Genomic DNA, 18,070 nt, shown 5'->3' on the forward strand with positions numbered 1-18,070 from the left:
GACAAATGGAATGCCTGAGTAATAGCGGTTTATTTTCTGTAGCAGTCTATGGGATTTTGGCTTCTTGGAGCCAACCGGTACTTCCTGTTTGAAACGCCAGGGGGGGAGGGGTCACTCGGTCTAGTTCTCATGTACTGTCAGTCTATTTAACCCCAAAACAGTCAGGTATTGACGTGTGTTTGTGTTTCAGCTGCAGCGAAGTGTGTTTTGGACAAAGACTCGCTCGTGGATGGACTGCGAGTGTTGATACCGATGGACGACCAGCTCCTCTATGCGGGACACGTGAACACCGTGCACTCCCCTGACATGTGAGTGATGAGCTTCAGAAGTCAGGACCACTCGTCTGGGTCACATCTGTGTACTATTGGCCTCCCGGATGTATAGCATGACTGTAAAAATATTTTTTCATTCTTAATGTAAAAAATGTAAACGAGAGCAGGATTAGCTGGGGGTACAAGGTGATGCTTTCCACCGCCTGCTGCACATCAAAGCTCTCTCAAAATATGAATCTGGAAACTGTCCATAGCCACTGAAAGCTCTGACTCTAAGGAGTGACCAAACCTTCGACCTTTCTCCCACATTTCCTCCCTGCAGATATAGCGTGGTGGTGGAGGGCGAGAGGGGAAACCGACCACACATCTACTGCCTGGAGCAGCTGCTGCAGGAGGCTGTGAGCGGCATGAACCCACCACCGTTTAGAGTCTGATGCTGCTTCATGTTGGCATTTAAGAACTTCTCTTTTGTGTGCTTACAGATCATCGACGTGAAGCCTCCGTCTGTGCGCTACCTCCCAGAAGGCACCCGCATCGCTGCTTACTGGAGCCAGCAGTACCGCTGCCTTTACCCTGGAACTGTAGTGAACGGTGCGAGTCCTCAGCCTAAACCATTACATGTGTTGAGCCTCAAAAAGTGTCAGAATTTGCGCTGACATTTGGTTATGAACATCCACACAGGAAGTGCAGACATGGACGAGAATGATGACTTGATCACCGTGGAGTTTGATGACGGCGACACCGGCCGCATCCCCCTCTCCCACATCCGACTGTTACCACCAGACTACAAGATCCACTGTGAGCACGCACACACACACAGGCACGCACAAATCAAGTCATGACAGCTCTTCAGCTTTCTTGGCAGAATACCAATCTGTAAAAAAGCATCCTCTTGCTGTTCTTCACATTAAAAGATTTTAGTAATAAATATAATAAATATATTTGCTCACGCATCCAATAATGTTTTCTTACCCAAATATATAAGACAGGCAAGCTTCATTTCTGGATCTTCGTGTGTCCACGTTTCCCCTGTTTTTGGATCAAATAAAATACAAAAACTTGCTCGTTGCTACACATCTGCTCTGTCCTACAGCAGTAGGACGTGTTTTTACTTCACATCTTCAGAGATTTTTGTGCTCATGGGAAACCGTAAAGGTTCAATTTTCACTAAGATAATTTTGATTTAGATTTAATCACAGCCATTCTGTTTTTCCATTTTATGGGGTAAGATAACTAAAACGACGAAACAAAATAACCAGAACGCCTGAGCAGGCAGCAGGGGGGTCCCCTCTTCCCTGCCAGTCAAACCAGCCTTCCAGGCCAGGCTTCGCCCAGCAGTGACCAGGACAGGCTCTGGCAGCCCCGCACCCCCAAAAGGGATATTTCAAATGGATGGAAAATAACAAAACAAGAAAGCTAACTCTGAGCTAAAGTAGGCTAACTTTCATCGGACTGTAGCAGCAGTTTGAAAAACGGAAGAAAGAAAAATCATCAGTATGATTCTTTCTTTTTCTGATTTTCTTTTTTTTTTTTTTTCGGTTTGTTTATTTTGCTGGGATATGTCACACAGCACTAAGACACCACTAAATGCGGTGTAATAGTTTTATTCTATTGTATTGTTGTTAACAAACTACATTGTCTCTTGCTTATCAAGTCACTGCTGCAACATGAAGGTTGATGGCAATAATATGTCTAAATATCAATGATCTACATTTACAAAACATTACCCTAATATCGTAATGCTAAAAAAAAAAAAATGAAAACTGTTGATCAGTGGCTGCTTGTTCTCATTCCAGAGGCGCCTTTCTTCCTGACTTTCTCTCTCTAGTTGTTTTGTGATTTGATATAAATGTACAGTATGTATTTTTGACAGGAATCTTACAGGAGAAATTATGTTTTCAAAACAAAAAAAAGTCGTATTCCAAACAGACATGTCAAATGTAATAGTTGACAAATGAATACTTTGTGTACAAAGTTGTACACAAAGTATTTATTTGTTCTCAAATTTGTAAGTACTTACTTCACACCATTTCTCCACTTCTGCAGTCGACTGTTTGCTCTTCCAGATCTGTTTGTCATTTTAAATAGTAAAATACTGATGTTTGAGTGAGAAAACTACCAAAAATAAAGTTCTTTATCATTTTTGGGTAAGAAAAATTTTGATGACACTGAAAATATTAAAGGACAATATTTATCTCATTAATGTCACCGAGTTGATGTATACTATTGAACGGTACTTTACCACACCTTTATTGTGGAGTGCTTTAAGAAAATCGTAAAAGTGCTTAAATTGTATCTCCTTAAGGTCTTTCTTATGTGCTTTTTTAGAAAATGATTTAAAACTTCTCAATGTCACACAGAGACTTTAAAAAACTGATATAAGTTGACCATTGCAGTTAAAAGATGGAAGTTTTGCCTTTTAATTCCAGAATCTCAACTTACAAAGTTCTGGTGTTTCTGGAGTTGTACAGTAGCTTAAAGAAATGTCATTTTCTGTCAACAAAACGATATGAAGGTTAAACATGTTGTTGCCCAGGCGCCGAGCCGTCGCCTGCGCTGCTTGTGGCGAGCTCCTCCAGACGGAGGGTCCGGAAATGCAGCAAAGAAGGCAAAGAGGCAGGAACCAAGGCGGAAGAGAGCGCTGCACGGATCAAAGGAAAACCAGGACGCAAACCTAAAAACAAAGCAGGTAAAGGCTGGCACGCCGCGTGTCCAAGGCTTTCACAACACAGACTCCGTTAAAATGAACAGAAAATGCCAAAAAGTTTGACACTTTTACTTGGACAATGATCAACCTAAGATTGAAGGATCGTCGGTTCAATCCCCGCTCCCTCTGTCAGCTGTCAAGACACTACACCATCCCTGCCACCAGTGCCACTCCACTGGTGTGTGAATGTGTATGAAGTCCCAGTGATGGTCAGAGGCGCGTACTCTGCCCCAGGGCAGTCGTGGCTAAATCATTAGCTCACCATCACCAAGTGTGAATGAGGAGTGAATGAATAATGGAGCTACAGCGCTTTGAGCATCTGGAAAACCGCAAAAAAATCCAATCCATATTTAGTATTAGTATTATTATTTTCCAATTTCCCTCCATTCTTGAACTGAACACAACTTGAAGCAGAGTTCAGATGAGCTTCTTCACCTGTAAAATGTAGCAGACAGTCTGAGGAAACAAACCCAGCACCGTAAAAACCAGAATAACTTAACAACTACATGATCATAAAACACATTTGAGGTTGATTTATCATAAACTGATTATCATTAAAGAAAGTTTGACTCATTTTGGAGGAAAAAATGTCTCATCAGACATTCAGATTTTTCCATCTGTTAGCTTTGAAATCCTTCTCTTAAATTTGGCTGAGTTGCTGTTTTGTTCCTGAGCCGCTCAGAGCTTAAAAGTCGAGCTGCAACGCAAAGCTGCTCGCCTGATATGCTGAGGTCGGCAGTTTTTTTGGCTATGTAAGCACTTCTGAAATGTAATGTTTTCCTGCTGATTTGTCTTCCCGGCTCTGTGAGGCTGCAGACTTCAGAGCTATGTAGCACATTCAGCATGAACCCATTTAAGATCCACTCCAACTAAAGAACGACAAAGTTATTCAAATACTTTCACGTTTTTTTCATTTTTTTTCTCGTCTTTAGATCTAGACGATGATGACAAGGCTGATTCTCCACCTTCTTCTGCTGCGCCTGCTGAGAAGGCTCAATCCACAGCTAAAAGTGTTCAGGACAGGAGTTCCTCTGCCCAGAAAGGTGGTCAGGAGAAGCCCCGCCCTGCCTCCCGCCCCACCATGGGGAGTCAGGCCAAAGTGGGGGGTAAGAGCGTCTCCAGTTCACCCACAAGCAGCCCCACACTTTCTAACCCGGCACAGAGAAAGAGCGGCTTGGGACAGTCTGCTCTTCCTAAACCAGGGCGCAGCCTCCCGCCGTCTCTCTACCCCTCCACCTACGGGAAGGTTCTGACGGTGGACCTGTACAGCGAGCCCAACCTCAACTCCTACAACAGCCAGCGCAGAGAGCGAGACGGCGCTGCCGGCAGCCCCACCGCCAGCAGGCCCAGCATGACCCCCGCACCCAAATCCACATCCACCTCCACAGCCAGATCCTCTTCTGTGTCCAAAACCAAACCCTCCTCAGACCTTCACAGCGGCTCCAGACTGGGACAGGGCTCTGGGCTGCTCTCCAAATCCATCTCCAGGCTGTCAGCAGAATCCAGTTCCTCCCTGACCCACAGACCGTCCTCACTGTCCCCGACTTCTGCTCCCAAACCTAAACTGAAGATTCCATCAGACCAGATGCCCGCCAGAAACATCCCCAGACCCAAACCCGGATCCGACCTGAGCTCCGTGAGGAGGAAGTCACTGCCTGCCGAGCCTCTGGTGAAGCTTGACCACGAAGGCGTCACGTCCCCAAAGACCAAGAAGACCAAAGCTCTGATGCTGCTGGAAGGTCGAGATGTCAGGCGAGACCACGCCCCAATCGCCACAGTGACAAGTCCGAAGTTCCTGAAGGCGAAAATGACACCTCCAGACAGGGAGAACAGCCTCCCTGAGAAGGAGTCCACCTACAAACCACCAGGGGTTGCTAAGGACAAGGCAGAGAGCCGAGGCTGTAGAGGACAGGAGCTGGGAGGGAGGGAGAGGAAAGCTAAGAAAGAGGAGAAGAAGGAGGGAAAGAGTGAGGAGAGGAAGAGGAAGGAGGAATCTCACAGCAGCAGCAGCTCGGAGTCTGAGGAGGAAGGAGAGAAGGAGAAAACAAACAAGAAGAAATGTACGTCAAGCTGCTCCTCATCCTGCTCCGGCTCCTCCTCCTCTTCTTCCTCCTCGTCTTCTTCTTCATCTTCTTCATCCACGGATGACTCCTCCTGCAGTTCAGATGAAGAGAGGACTCCTACCCCCCGACCAGGCCCCGTCCAGAGGCCTCCGGCACCGGACAAGCTCAAAGAAGAGACACAAGAGGAGGTGGAGGAGGTGAAAAAGGATCTTGAGGTAAAAGTGGAGGAGGAGGAAGAGGAAGAGGAGGAGGAATTGTCTCCATCGTCTGTAACGTCTCCAGCTCCTGCATCTCCTGCTAAACCCGCCAAACCAGCCACCGGGAAGGGCTCCGGACAGAGGGGCCGCCCCCCCAAACCGAAGCCTGGCGGAGGAGACGGGAAGGCAGGGAGACCCAAGCGCAGAGAGGGGGTGCACCTCCCCACGACCAAGGAGCTGGCCAAGCGGCAGCGGCTCCCCAGCGTGGAGAACAGGCCCAAAATCTCTGCGTTCCTTCCAGCCAGGCAGCTCTGGAAATGGTTTGGAAAACCCACTCAGGTGAGAAGCATACCAGTGGAGTGAGACAGGACCACTCCCCTCCTTCCCTCTGTGACCAATCTGTCCTCCTCTGGCGCTCCGCAGCGGCGCGGCATGAAGGGCAAGGCCAAGAAGCTCTTCTACAAGGCCATCGTACGAGGCCGCGAGATGATCCGCATCGGCGACTGCGCCGTGTTCCTGTCTGCCGGGCGGCCCAACCTTCCCTTCATCGGCCGCATCCAGAGCATGTGGGAGTCGTGGGGCAGCAACATGGTGGTGAGGGTCAACTGGTTCTACCATCCGGAGGAGACCAACCCCGGCAAGAAACTCACTGACAAAAAGGTGCGGGCTCACACTTTCTAGTGCTTTCCATGTTTGTTAATAAAGTTTAAAAAAAATGATCAAATCTCTGGGTTCTTCTGCAGAACTGGGATCACATCTGCAGCCAGTCACTACCAGCAGCTCTGCACTCCTCCATCCACAGGAAGCACTTCATGGAGGTGAGGGGGCCCCATAAAACATGAAACAAACGCTAATTTGCTAGCTAAAACACATTGCATCCATAATAATGAACAGAGGTAGAGCAATGATGATCTGGGCTTCAACAAAAATAGCCGAGCCAGAAATTTAAGCAAAAGATGGTCAGTGTGACATCTTTAACCTGTTTTGAAAGTATGTTTTCATACGTGGATTAGGTTCTAGGAGATTCAGAACAGATCAGGTTTAGGGCTCAAACCCAGTCTTCTCTGTGCCGCAGCGCGCCCTGTACCAGTCGTCCCACAGCGACGAAAACGATGTGCAGACCATCAGTCACAAATGTCTGGTGGCGAGCGTGGAGGAGTACGAGCAGATGAGCCACACACGTCGCTACGCCGACAGCGAGGACCTTTACTACCTGGCCGGCACCTACGAACCCACGACGGGCATGATCTTCAACACAGACGGAGTTCCGGTCATCTGCTGAACAAAGAAAGCAAACTCTACGAGCTGCTGAAACCAAACGCAGACGAAGCCGAGCCGCGCTCGAGTCAGCGGCTCGGATTCCTGTCAGACACTGGAGACACTACAGACGGTATTATGAGGAACGCGTCTCCTAAAACATTTGCACACTTTCAGCGGCGCTTGTTCACGTGAACACGTGCAAGCGCTTCGGATTGACCTGTAAATACAGCTGCACACACCAGACTCCGTGTAAATACACCTGTAACGCAGTAATCTATAGAGAAAGTGTTTTATTTTAATGTTGTAGATCCATGTCCTTTATGTTTATTTTGTAAACAGTCAAGAAGCTTTAACGAACTGTGAATGAGGAGCTGGGGAGGGGCGTGTCTGCCCCGCCCCGCCCTGGCCGGACAGACGGACACTCCAGCGGTGTGATGTTGTGATGTTACCGTGGTGATGTTACAGTTGTGTAAACGTTTAGAACAGCAGGAGCAACAGACGCAGGGAAAGAGACGCACAGAGAGAAGACTATCCAACAGAAAGCACTTAAAAAGAGACAACACTTGGAAAATATCTTCCTCTAATTTAACCCCACCCCCCTTTTGACAATCCCGACTCGGGCCAGTGGTCCCGATGACTTCCTCAGAGACTCAGGCTAAAGAGAGGAAGTGTTATGTGCTGTCCAAACCATGTCTCATTTTCAGGTTTGATTTCTTTCCTCAAAAGAAAAAAAAAATCCACCCTGAAGACACTATAAACGCAAGAAAAGCTGCTTTTGGCGCTGCCTTTGCGCTCGCGTCATACTTTTTTTTTTTTTCTCCACTTGCACAAAATGTTTTGGAAAGGCTTTCTGGGAAACACAATCATTGATCATTTTGTCGTTTCATGCATGGTTGAACAACCCTAAAGGGTGGATTTTTTTTCCCCTTGTCTTTTGTGTGTAAACATTGCAGTGATCCACTCATCCTCCTGTTCTATTCTTTTTGTTTGCAGCTCTGAATGTCTCTTTTTTTTCAGTCGTTTGAATTCGGCTGCTTTATCTCTGCGTTTACGTGAGTGCACTTTGAAAGAAGCCCCTCCCCCCTCAGAGGAGGCTCCACCCCTGGGCGTCTCCCACCTTGTTGTTTTCTGAAACACACCTCCCTTCTGACACGCGGCCCTCTTATAGCTGCTGGTGAGGTTTTCCACGTGCCTGAACTCTTGTTTCGGGTGAGACAGTTGAATGTGGCGCTCAGGGTTGTGAGCGTTTTGGGGCGGCCTTGCCCCCCTCCCCCCATTGGGCCTTATCATGAGTAGTTGCCAAATCTTTGCCCCTGTTCTCCAATCATTTGCTCTTGGCCACGCCGGTCAGAGGCGTCGGCGTTTTGCAGCTTGTGGTACGTTTTCTGTATGTGACTGTTAACCTCCTCTTTGCTTTGCTCTGCAGAGGTTAAGATTGTCTTGTTGATATTCAATAGTTTTACTCTCGGATCTTTTGGTTTTTGTCAGATTTGATACGTCTGGTTTTTATCGCGCTGAGAAAAAGGCGATGTGGTTTTTAAGTCTGCTCATTTCCAACACAGCCCCATAAGGAAAGTTAAGGACGGCCTTTTAATCTGTTGGCTTTTAAGGTGATATGACCAGGTACAGAGGGATTCTACATCTATATATAAACTAAAGCCCTGTATTTTTCCTAAAATGCTGCTTTTACGCCGGTCTAGTGTCAGATATTTTCTCTCAGTTCGGTATCTGAGCTGCATGGACACCCAGGATGCACCAGTGTTTGCAGACTGAACAAGTTAAAGTGCCCGTTATGAATGTTTGTTTACCCCTGGAGCTGCTATAGCACTTTTCCATGTGTAGGTGTGTGTGTGTGTGTGTGCGCGCAGGTAAGACCGATAGATCGCAGCCTTATCTTCTGATGCCACACACACACACCTACACATGCTTGTAAACCTTAAAGGCACGCTTTGCTGCCTTCCACATCTCTGTTTGGCCCTTATCTCCGTTCCATAGCCGCTCTCCGGCCTTCAAACCGCCTTCCTTTCACTTTCAGTGTCATTCTTGTTTGTTTTGTTTTTTTTCCTAATTTTTTTGGAGAGCCTTCTATTGTCAATCATCGTGTTTCTGGCTTTTTCAAATGCTTTGTTATTTTATCCCCTCTTCATCCAATCATGGACATCCCTCTAGCAATACGGTTGATGGGCACCACTGGGAGCTAGCTGCTACAGAGAGGGAATGAGAACAGATAGAGGTGGACTGGAGGCTGGTTCTTCGTCTGCTGTTCCTTCAGTATCCTTATAGTCCTGTTACAGAGGGAAGAAAATTATTTTAAAAATAAATATAAAAAATCGTCTACGTTTTGTAAAGGAACCTTCTCTATGGAGGGAAAAACAGCTATCAGATTATACTTTGTACACATGTCTAATCTTGTAAAAAAAATGCTAAGATACATTTTAGAGAGAAATCTGAAACTAGATATATTCTGACACCCTATACTGTATGTGCAAGGAACGTTTCTGTTGGTGTTTTTGTTTTTTTACAGACCGCAACCAGGTTTATCAGTGTTTCTCTGAACTTGTTTTAGTAAGTCAATATTTTATAGTTAATCAATAAACAGATGAACTGTATCCACTGTCATCTCAGTCTCTTTTCATCATTTATTCACAGAAATGTTTGCAATGATCACCTAAAGAGGAAGTTGGTCTCAATGAAAGTCCAGAACTTTCCTGTCTTTATGTCCAAAGCTCTTTTTTTCCAAAATAAAAGGAGGAAATTCTATTTTAGTCTTTGTAAACTGAAAACAAAAGTGACCATAGAAAGAATGTAGAAAGCAAACCTCTACTGAGGCTGGACTTTACTGGTTTTTTCTGTGGTTTGACACACAAGATCACCAAATCCACAAAACAGAAACTTGGTAAACAAACTAAATCCATGTTTATAGATGTTCTAAAGCTGTAAAGGCCAACAGTGTTAGTTTATTTTACTGTCATCATCTGTGCTGCTTTAAAAACTGATGTTTGGGAAGAGATTAATAGCATCCATCCATAAACCCCTGAGCAGAGGAAATGTGTAAATGTAAGATTTTATTTGCTCCGACAAATTCTTAAGCAGTTAGAAACTTTAGTATCACTAATAAAGACGATGAAGTTTTGGCCTCTTAAAAGGTAGAACAAGTTAAATAACAATTGCAAAAACATTCAAGGAAGTTAGTTTGGGGAACTTTTTCAGTGGAGGATCAGGAACTGTATGGTCTGAAGGTTTTTCCTGATATTTTTAGGGACTTTTTCTTTATACTCGTCGGCTGAAACCCAACATTTCAGAAAAGAATACGAGGAACATCGCTCATTTTCACAATCGTTTTTTGGGATCTTTTTAAAGCACCATTTAAAATTTGGATTTTTTTGTGCATGTTTTAAGCTGTTGAAATAAATCAATAAATCAAATCAAAGTCAACCCAGCAGTACCACATTTTGCAGTTCCTCCAATGACCACTGGGGGCAGGTTGCAAAAATATTTTTTTTTTACTTTTATGTCAAAAAGTCAGAAACGGTCCAACACCAAAGATTTTCAATCATGGTTGAAATGAATAAAGTTTGGCCTCAATTACAAAAGGGGTTTGTTCAGTCATACCTTTGGTTTGTCTGAAGATTAATAACCCCTCTTGTTAAAGTAAAATATGTCCAACACAAGAGGCCCTCAGCTCTCATCTGCCTGCCTAGCTGTTGGACAGGACAAGTAAAAAAAAAAAAAAAAAAAAGTCAGAAACATGAATTTTCAAAATGGCTTATTTTACCAAATTGTGAAGTATTAGCTGTGTTTTTTTTTATGACCGGTGGGTGGATCGATTGGTTGACTTGACAAAACTCACTTTACAGTTACGTTGCTTTGTGCCTCGTTCAGATGTCCTCAAATGTTTTTTTCCCTCCTTTGATTCCTTTCTTGGAGCTCTCCTTTTCACCACTGCAGACCTTCTGCTTCATGTTCTCCATTCTGTCGCCTCGTTTTATAAAGTTTGTGCAGGCTGCTCCTTTAATCAATAGCAGACTCTATTAGGCCTCCATTTTGGCAGCTCTGTAATGAAGCAGCTGGCTGTGATAAAATGGAGGAGAGTTCCTCTGCTGAGCTGCTGAATGGACTGCAGGGGACACATTTTCCACAGCTGACCGTTCCTGACTCCGGCTTCAGAGCGTTTGGAATTCCTCTGTGGCTTTGTGTAATTAAACCTGTGCTGACTCGAGCGGCGTGTGTTTCAGCAGCCGGGAGTCAGACATCGCTCTGCTTCCTCCAAAGGACGGACATCAGCAGAACAGCAGAGCCTGAGGTTACACAGAGAGGGACCCACACACAGCCCCCCTCACACTTCCACCATCACACCACACTGCCTCCTGGGGGTGTGTCGGCACGCAGCGCTCTGATTGGACGGCATCACCATAAGGAGGCCTTCTATTGGCTGAGGCGTCACTATTTATTAAACAGGGAGGGCTGAAATGTGAGTGTGTGCAGACCTGTGCGCTGGTCTCCTGGGAGACAGGTATCTGAGTTATGGGGCGTTCAAATGCAAACCGAGCACTGCGGTTTGAAAAGTTTCTTAATCAGACTAGAGTCCTTTGGAGGCTTTTGCAGCAGCGTTTGCCCTTCAACTAAATCAGTTCTGTCAGGAAAACGACAGATATGTGAAGAAAACCTCTATGTGATGTAAAATTAAAATATTGTAAGTGTTTAGCTACGTTGGAGGACGAGCTAAACACGGCTTCTTGAATGCACGATGGCATTCACACTGGACAAGCAGGGAGGGGCTTCCTCTTCTTTACTATTGCATGTCCACCACATACAGTTGGAAGAGGCTTGGCACAAAATGTCAAAACGGTGCAAATCTGGTGAATCTTGCTCCAGGCTTTTTTTTTCACAGCTCTATTCTAATATATGACAGACTTGGTGTCATAGACTTCCGGCCAGGTAAAATCCGTCATTATTAATTTCTGCTCCACGATCAATTTATAAATGGTTGGCACTTCCGTGAACTAAAAGGGACGTCATCTAAACGTCACTACCAAATCCAAGTCTCTGATTGGTCAAAGTTCAACCTGGTTTAACTTGCAACTGACGTTCAATGGCCTGGCGTTTTGTACGTGGAGCCAGAAAACGGTCATAGAAACTTGTGTAGCTACACGTGAACGCGAGAGATTAGAATACGGAAGCCACGCATTGGCCCGTGTTTATATAGCCCTTTCATTGGAAGTGGCCTCTTCAAAGTGGTGTGAACGCAGCTTTAGAGACATAGGCATGTCTTGTTGCTTATTTTATTATATTAGTTTGTATTTTGACGGTTAACAGATCTTAGGATCCATGATTCCGTTTTTTTCTCATTTGAGGCAGAGTTAGAAAAAAATGTGTGTGGAGCCAGGTCAGTCCACCATGTAACCATTAGGTGGCTTGTTACACACAGCAAGGCAACTCCTATTAATTTTGATATGAAAGTGTCTACATACAAAAACGAAACTCCAGTTTATTGTGGTTTCCAAAGTTTTTGCTTTGATGATCAGATCTGGCATCCAGGTCAAGTGTACTTTAGGGAATTTACATGTACTTATTTAAATGTTATTTTTGACGTCATACAGCTGTCCTTTTGGACAGTTTCCACCATTTTTTGGTCATGCTTTGTTATTAAAGTCGAGGTGAGTACTTGTTGGAGCCTTATAGCTTATGGGTGTTACTGTCTATTCTAAATATGCATAGAATTAGCTGACCTCAGGCGTGCGTGCATCAGCCAGAAGACAAAATGGTTTCCATCACTATTGGAGGAAATTGAGAAAAGAATGTGAATTCCGTTTTAGTGATGTAAATAGTAAAACCACAAATTATCTGCAACGTTGATCAGAGTGAAAAAACTTTCATGGTCTTCATCGTGCAGGGAAACAAAATTCCGCAGTAGCACATCCGCCAGGTGAATCTGGTGTCACACACCTCAGTAGCTTGAAGTACAAGACTTGGCTCCTTCAGTTCAGTTGTATAAAATATGAAATTGCTCTTTTTTAAATCACCCCAAATGGGCATTTGTGGAACTGCACTATTTGGTACTTCCAGGTAAGCTCAACGATGTAGGGCGTTATGCAGATCTGTAAAGCATGATAATCTGCTATGAGTGGTTTGTGTCCAAAAGCCCTGTAAAACAATGAAAACACTAAAGTTTCTACAGAATAAAGGGCTTATTTTTAGGTTCTAATGTGTTCCTGGCTCTAAATGTTCTAAGAACATTTAGAAAACTTGGGAATTCAAGGGAAACTTGAATATGAAAAGACTTTAAAGCCTAACAAACATTAGTCCAGCGTGGGATGCTGTATGGAAATGTGTGTGTGTGTGTGTGTGTGTGAGGAGCTGCATACCAATCAGCTATCTATTATTCATGTTCACAATGTAATGAAGGAGATATCAGTCTTTCTATCTCTGCTATGTTTACTTTGTGTCTCTTAGAGCTGCCACAGGGGTGAGCGTGAATAAAATCCCATTGTGGCTGAGAGAACGTGGTGGCGGCGTCCACCGAATCCCTCACAGACGAATCTAAAGAGTTCCCTCGAATTTTAAATCAAGGTCATTGTTAAGACTAAGAAACATGAGCAATCTCTGAAATCTCCATTAACAGTCCTCTAATTGTCCTGTGCAAAAAAAAGATAAGCAGCCAAAAACGCTGATGCACTACTTTGCCGTTCTGTGTTGTGATCCCAACTATATTCTTCAGCAGCAGTGGGGGCTTTATGGGTGTTTAACCCCCCTGGGATTTTCTCTGTATGGCTAATAATATGTCTGTCTGTATTTTGGTGGACATTTTTGAACTGTTTTTGCAGGCTAACTGCATCAAAGGTGCACTAATCTTCAACTACAGTGTACTTGCACTCAGATACATCTAATGAAGCTGCATGATGCTGCAGGAGAAAACATGCAGAGAAAGGTTTTCAGATACGCTGCTGTAAGGAGACCCAAGGTGAGCCTCAGCAGCGATGTCTCTGTTATTACTTTTTCCACAAAGGGATTATCCATTCAGACCTCTCTGTAGATTGCATTAATCCACAAACATTCAAATTCATTTAAAGCTCTTGTTTATGTAGCGACCTTGCCATGATGGCGATTGGATGTGAAATGTCTGCAAGTCACAAATGCTTCATTCAGTAAACACAACTCCAGGAAGGTAGTAAACTGAATGTAACTAGATGTCATCTTATGAAGGTGTTTGATAGTGTGTCTGTGTGTGTCAAAAACAGTGGTTGCTAGGGAAATTGGTCTAATTTTCTTTTTGTTAGCAATACAAAAATTGGTATAAATATTAAGATGCCTCAAATGTGTAAAAACTGCTATGGTTCGCTATAGTCTATCGTCCTCACAGTGACAGCTTTTTTTAAAAGTGAACTCAGGTTGTTTTCTTTGTAAAATTCATGGTTTGAGTTTTAGAAGAAGTTAAAAAGAATTCTGTGTGAACTAAATATGTAAGATTTTTATTTTTCTTAACTGTTTAACTACCCAACCAAGACAAAATCAATAAATAAAAAAGGTTTTTTCTGCTGCTTGCTGCCTTTGGGGAGTAATAAACATCAGTGTTCATAAAAATATTTTCTAAATGTGCTTAACGGTAAAGGGTTGAATAAAAAAACTTAATTAAACACGGCCAAATATCTTTAGCTTTTCTATTTAGTTTTTACATATTAGTGTATTTAAACTTGGAATTCTTTTAGGATTTGACTGTGAGAGGAAACTGGATGCCTGGAGAAAACCCACACATGTAAAAGCAGAACATGCAAACTCCACATTGAAGGGTCCCAGCTGAGATTTGAACAAGTGCCACTTACTGTGAGGCAAAAGTGCTAACCACTATACCACCATGCAATCCTGAACTCTGGCATGAGTTGAGATTTTTTTTAAAGGACTCTTCGTGTGTAGAAATAAAATCCTGGCTCTTGTGACCAGCATGAATGCATCCTCTTACAAGATCTTCTTGCAATTAAAGTCTCATTAAAATGTACAAAATGAAAGTCAGGAAAGATAGAAAGGTGAATGACTCTAGTTTTTATTTTCCGATTATCTTATCTAAATCTTTTCTGTTTAAAGTTTGACAGGATTTATTTGAACCTCACAGTGAGAGCGATCACAGAGGAACTGCTCGTAGTCCAAATGTTTGTCATGTTTGAGTGAATCAGGTTGAAAAACACCATCTGAAGTTTCTGCATCTTTCAATAAGAAAATCCTGTGAAATGAGAGCACAGACTCATAATCACCCCCCCCCCCACTCCCCAGACCCAATATACAAGTAAAGAAAACACCTGACATCCTTCATTCCAACTGACCTCTCTTGGTTTTTTTCTATTTTTAATTCTGTTATTTTTCTACTTAAAGCTGTGAACCTTCAAAATAAAATAATCGTCATAATCTTACATTTGTCATTTCATTTTCAGTGATTTTTCCTGTGAGGATTGTTGTCTTCTGGTCCATTTTTTAGATCATTTTTCTGTCTTTACACCAAATTAAAGTTAGTGATAAAAACACTTTAGTTTCAATTTGTTAATGGTTTTTGGTTTGTCATCATCAGCTTCCCTGTTTTTTTTTCATGCTTCACTGGTGTCATACTCAAGTTCAACTCTGTTCAAAAATATAGGACTTTACCAGTTTATTTATCTTATACTTTTTAAGTCAATAAATATTTTTTTTTTAAATAATTATTTTTTATTCTTCTGTATTTGGATTTTCTGCTACATCACTTGACATTTTCATCTCATGACTGCTGGTTAAACCCTCTAACGGTGCTTTCACATTAGGATGGGCTGCAGGGTTTGTTAGAGTGGAGGGAAAGGTCAAAAGGTCCTATCGTCTTTATTTGGTTTGATTTGTTCTCAGACTGGAGGTTACACACCTGTCACTAAAACTACTCCATTGGGCCGCTGTTACCCAAAATGAGCTCAGACCTGAAAAGAAAGAAGAAGAAAAGCGGCTCGTCCTCTGAGTCTCACTTTCACCTCCTTTTTAGACCACATTTGCTGAGTAATCGTGCTCGAATCCTCTTCTGACTATGCTTCCATGCATTCCCTCTGTGGGCTGCTTCTCTTTTCTTCCTCATAACGTGTGGTGTTTGCTCTCTGTAGCTTATTTCTGCTTATAGGTCTCATGATTAGTCTGTGTGCCTTCATCTGCAGAAAAACTTTACCAAAGTTCATTTTTCAACAGAACCAGGATTCTTGGTTTTTTGTGATCCAGAGTCCAGATGAGCTTTTATTCAGACAAAGCAGAATGTCTGGTTGAACAAACAAACGACCTTGACTAATGTAAAAACATATTTTATGATTTGTTATTTTATTTGTTCAGCACAACTGAGTTTGATAAGAGAGAAGGTTGAATTTATAATCAAGCTTGTAAATCCATATTCATTTAGAGTCAAATGAACAAAAACAGAAAACAAAACAAAAACAAAATGTGAAACACAATTTATACCGTTTCCTACAACTGTGGGAGACTTCAGTGGAAGCATCATTAATCTTGCAATGAATGTTTTTCTATTATCTTTGACTTAACTACTTACAATGTGATATATATATATATATTTTTTTCCCATATATATATATGGGAAAAAAAACGCCCCTCTCACCCTTCCGTGGGTGGTTTCTCCTCCAAGCTCGGGTCCTCTACCAGAGGCCTGGGAGCTTGAGGGTCCTGCGCAGTATCTTAGCTGTTCCTAGCACTGCGCTTTTCTGGACTGAGAGGTCTGAGGTCTTTCCAGGTATCTGTTGTAGCCACTCCTCCAGCTTGGGGGTTACTGCCCGAATGCTCCAATTACCACAGGCACCACTGTCACCTTCACTTTCCAGGCTTTCTCCAGTTCTTCTCTGAGTCCCTGGTATTTCTCCAGCTTCTCATGTTCCTTCTTCCTGATGTTCCCATCGCTTGGCACTGCCACATCCACCACAACGGCTTTCCTCTGTTCTTTATCCACCACTACAATGTCTGGTTGGTTCGCCATTACCATCCTCATCAGTCTGGATCTGGAAGTCCCACAGGATCTTTGCTCTCTCCTTCTCTACCCCGTTCAGAGGTGTTTCCCATTTTGACCTTGGGGTTTCCAGTTCATATTCTGCACACATCTTCCTCTATATTATTCCAGCCACTTGATTGTGGCGCTCCATGTATGCTTTCTCTGCCAGCATCTTACACCCTGCAGTTATGTGCTGGATTGTTTCAGGCACCTCTTTACACAGCCTACACCTTGGGTCTTGTCTGGTGTGGTAGATCTGAGCCTCTATTGCTCTGGTGCTCAGGGCTTGTTTCTGATCTGCCAGGATGAGCGCTTCAGTGCTGTCCTGTAGGCCAGCCCTTTCTAGCCATTGGTAGGACTTCTTGATATCAGCCACTTCAGTTATGGTCTGGTGGTACATCCCATGCAGGGGTTTGTCCTCCCATGAGGATCTGTCCTCCAGCACTGTATCCTCTGCTGTCCATTGCCTGAGACATTCACTGAGCACACTGTCAGTTGGGGCCTTGAGCTTGATGTACTCATGCATCTTGGATGTTTCATCCTGGATAGTGGCTTCTACGCTCACTAATCCTCGGCCTCCTTCCTTGCGGCTAGCATACAGTCTGAGGGTGCTGGATTTCATTCACATTTCTGAAAAATTATTACAATGTCTATTTAAAAAAAATGGGGACGGGTTTGTTTTATAAAAACGACTGGTAAATGAGAACATTTGGAGCAGCTGAACCTCTGAGTAAAACTGAAGTCTCACCATAAGAAAAGCACACAGACTTTCTTCCTTCATCTGCTCGTCCTCCTCCTCCTCTTATTTGCCGTATGTGGAGCAGAATGATTAATGATCAGTTGTTCTGTAACTTGCCAGAGACTTTCTTTGCCTGCAGCCACATCCAAATTTAGCACGTGAGGACAAAAATACATGTTCAGATATCAGGAGGTGGAAGGGTAGGAGCAGTTCCAGCAGGAGGAGTTAGGGAATAGAAGAGGGAACTAGCGGGTCATGTATTCTCAACAATCAGAATCCTAAAATCCAGTTTCTCAAAAAAACTGCAATAAACAAATAGGCCACTTAGGGGCGGTCCAGCAACAGCAGGGTTGGTTTTCTTAGCAATAAAGTGTGTTTTTGGCTGTGAAGAATGAAAGAGTGTTTTTTCATTCATCAAGGTGCAATACAACCAGAAACCAGTGGATGCAGTTAGTTGTTTTCCTGAACAGAAAGGCTGGTGAATGTTTTTGTTTGTTTGAGCATCTTTTTTTTTTTTTTTTTTTAACTTGTCCTGTCCAACAGCTGGGCAGACAGATGAGAGCTGAGGGCCTCTTGTGTTGGACATATTTTACTTTAACAAGAGGGGTTATTAATCTTCAGACAAACCAAAGGTATGTCTGAATAAACCCCTTTTGTAATTGAGGCCAAACTTTATTAATTTCAATCATGTCTGAAAATCTTTGGTGTTGGACCGGATGGAAAAGGAAAGAGGGGAAGAAGAGAGAGGGACGTTAGAGAGAGGGGGGGTAGGGGGTGATAATAGGAGGGGAAGGGGGATAAGACCATGAAGCAGCATAAAGCAACAAGTTTACTGGTTGTT

The 18,070-nt window shown here is 43.4% G+C and overlaps 1 protein-coding gene across 3 annotated transcripts in view; it reads left to right on the forward strand.

Annotated features, from left to right (window-relative positions):
* Window positions 1-9,118, forward strand: part of tnrc18 (trinucleotide repeat containing 18) — a 36,225-nt gene extending 27,107 nt beyond the window's left edge. For all 3 annotated transcript variants that reach the window (XM_011478476.3, XM_011478473.3, XM_011478475.3), the window contains exons 22-30: window positions 191-308; window positions 595-670; window positions 755-863; window positions 954-1,070; window positions 2,809-2,961; window positions 3,912-5,578; window positions 5,663-5,899; window positions 5,983-6,057; window positions 6,315-9,118. In XM_011478476.3, coding sequence (XP_011476778.1) covers window positions 191-308; window positions 595-670; window positions 755-863; window positions 954-1,070; window positions 2,809-2,961; window positions 3,912-5,578; window positions 5,663-5,899; window positions 5,983-6,057; window positions 6,315-6,521 — 2,759 coding nt within the window. In that variant the 3' untranslated portion in view covers window positions 6,522-9,118. The remainder of the gene's footprint in view (window positions 1-190; window positions 309-594; window positions 671-754; window positions 864-953; window positions 1,071-2,808; window positions 2,962-3,911; window positions 5,579-5,662; window positions 5,900-5,982; window positions 6,058-6,314) is intronic.
* The last annotated feature ends 8,952 nt before the right edge of the window (window positions 9,119-18,070 follow it).

Source organism: Oryzias latipes, chromosome 8 (genome assembly GCF_002234675.1).
Source record: "Oryzias latipes chromosome 8, ASM223467v1".
NCBI lineage: Eukaryota > Metazoa > Chordata > Actinopteri > Beloniformes > Adrianichthyidae > Oryzias > Oryzias latipes.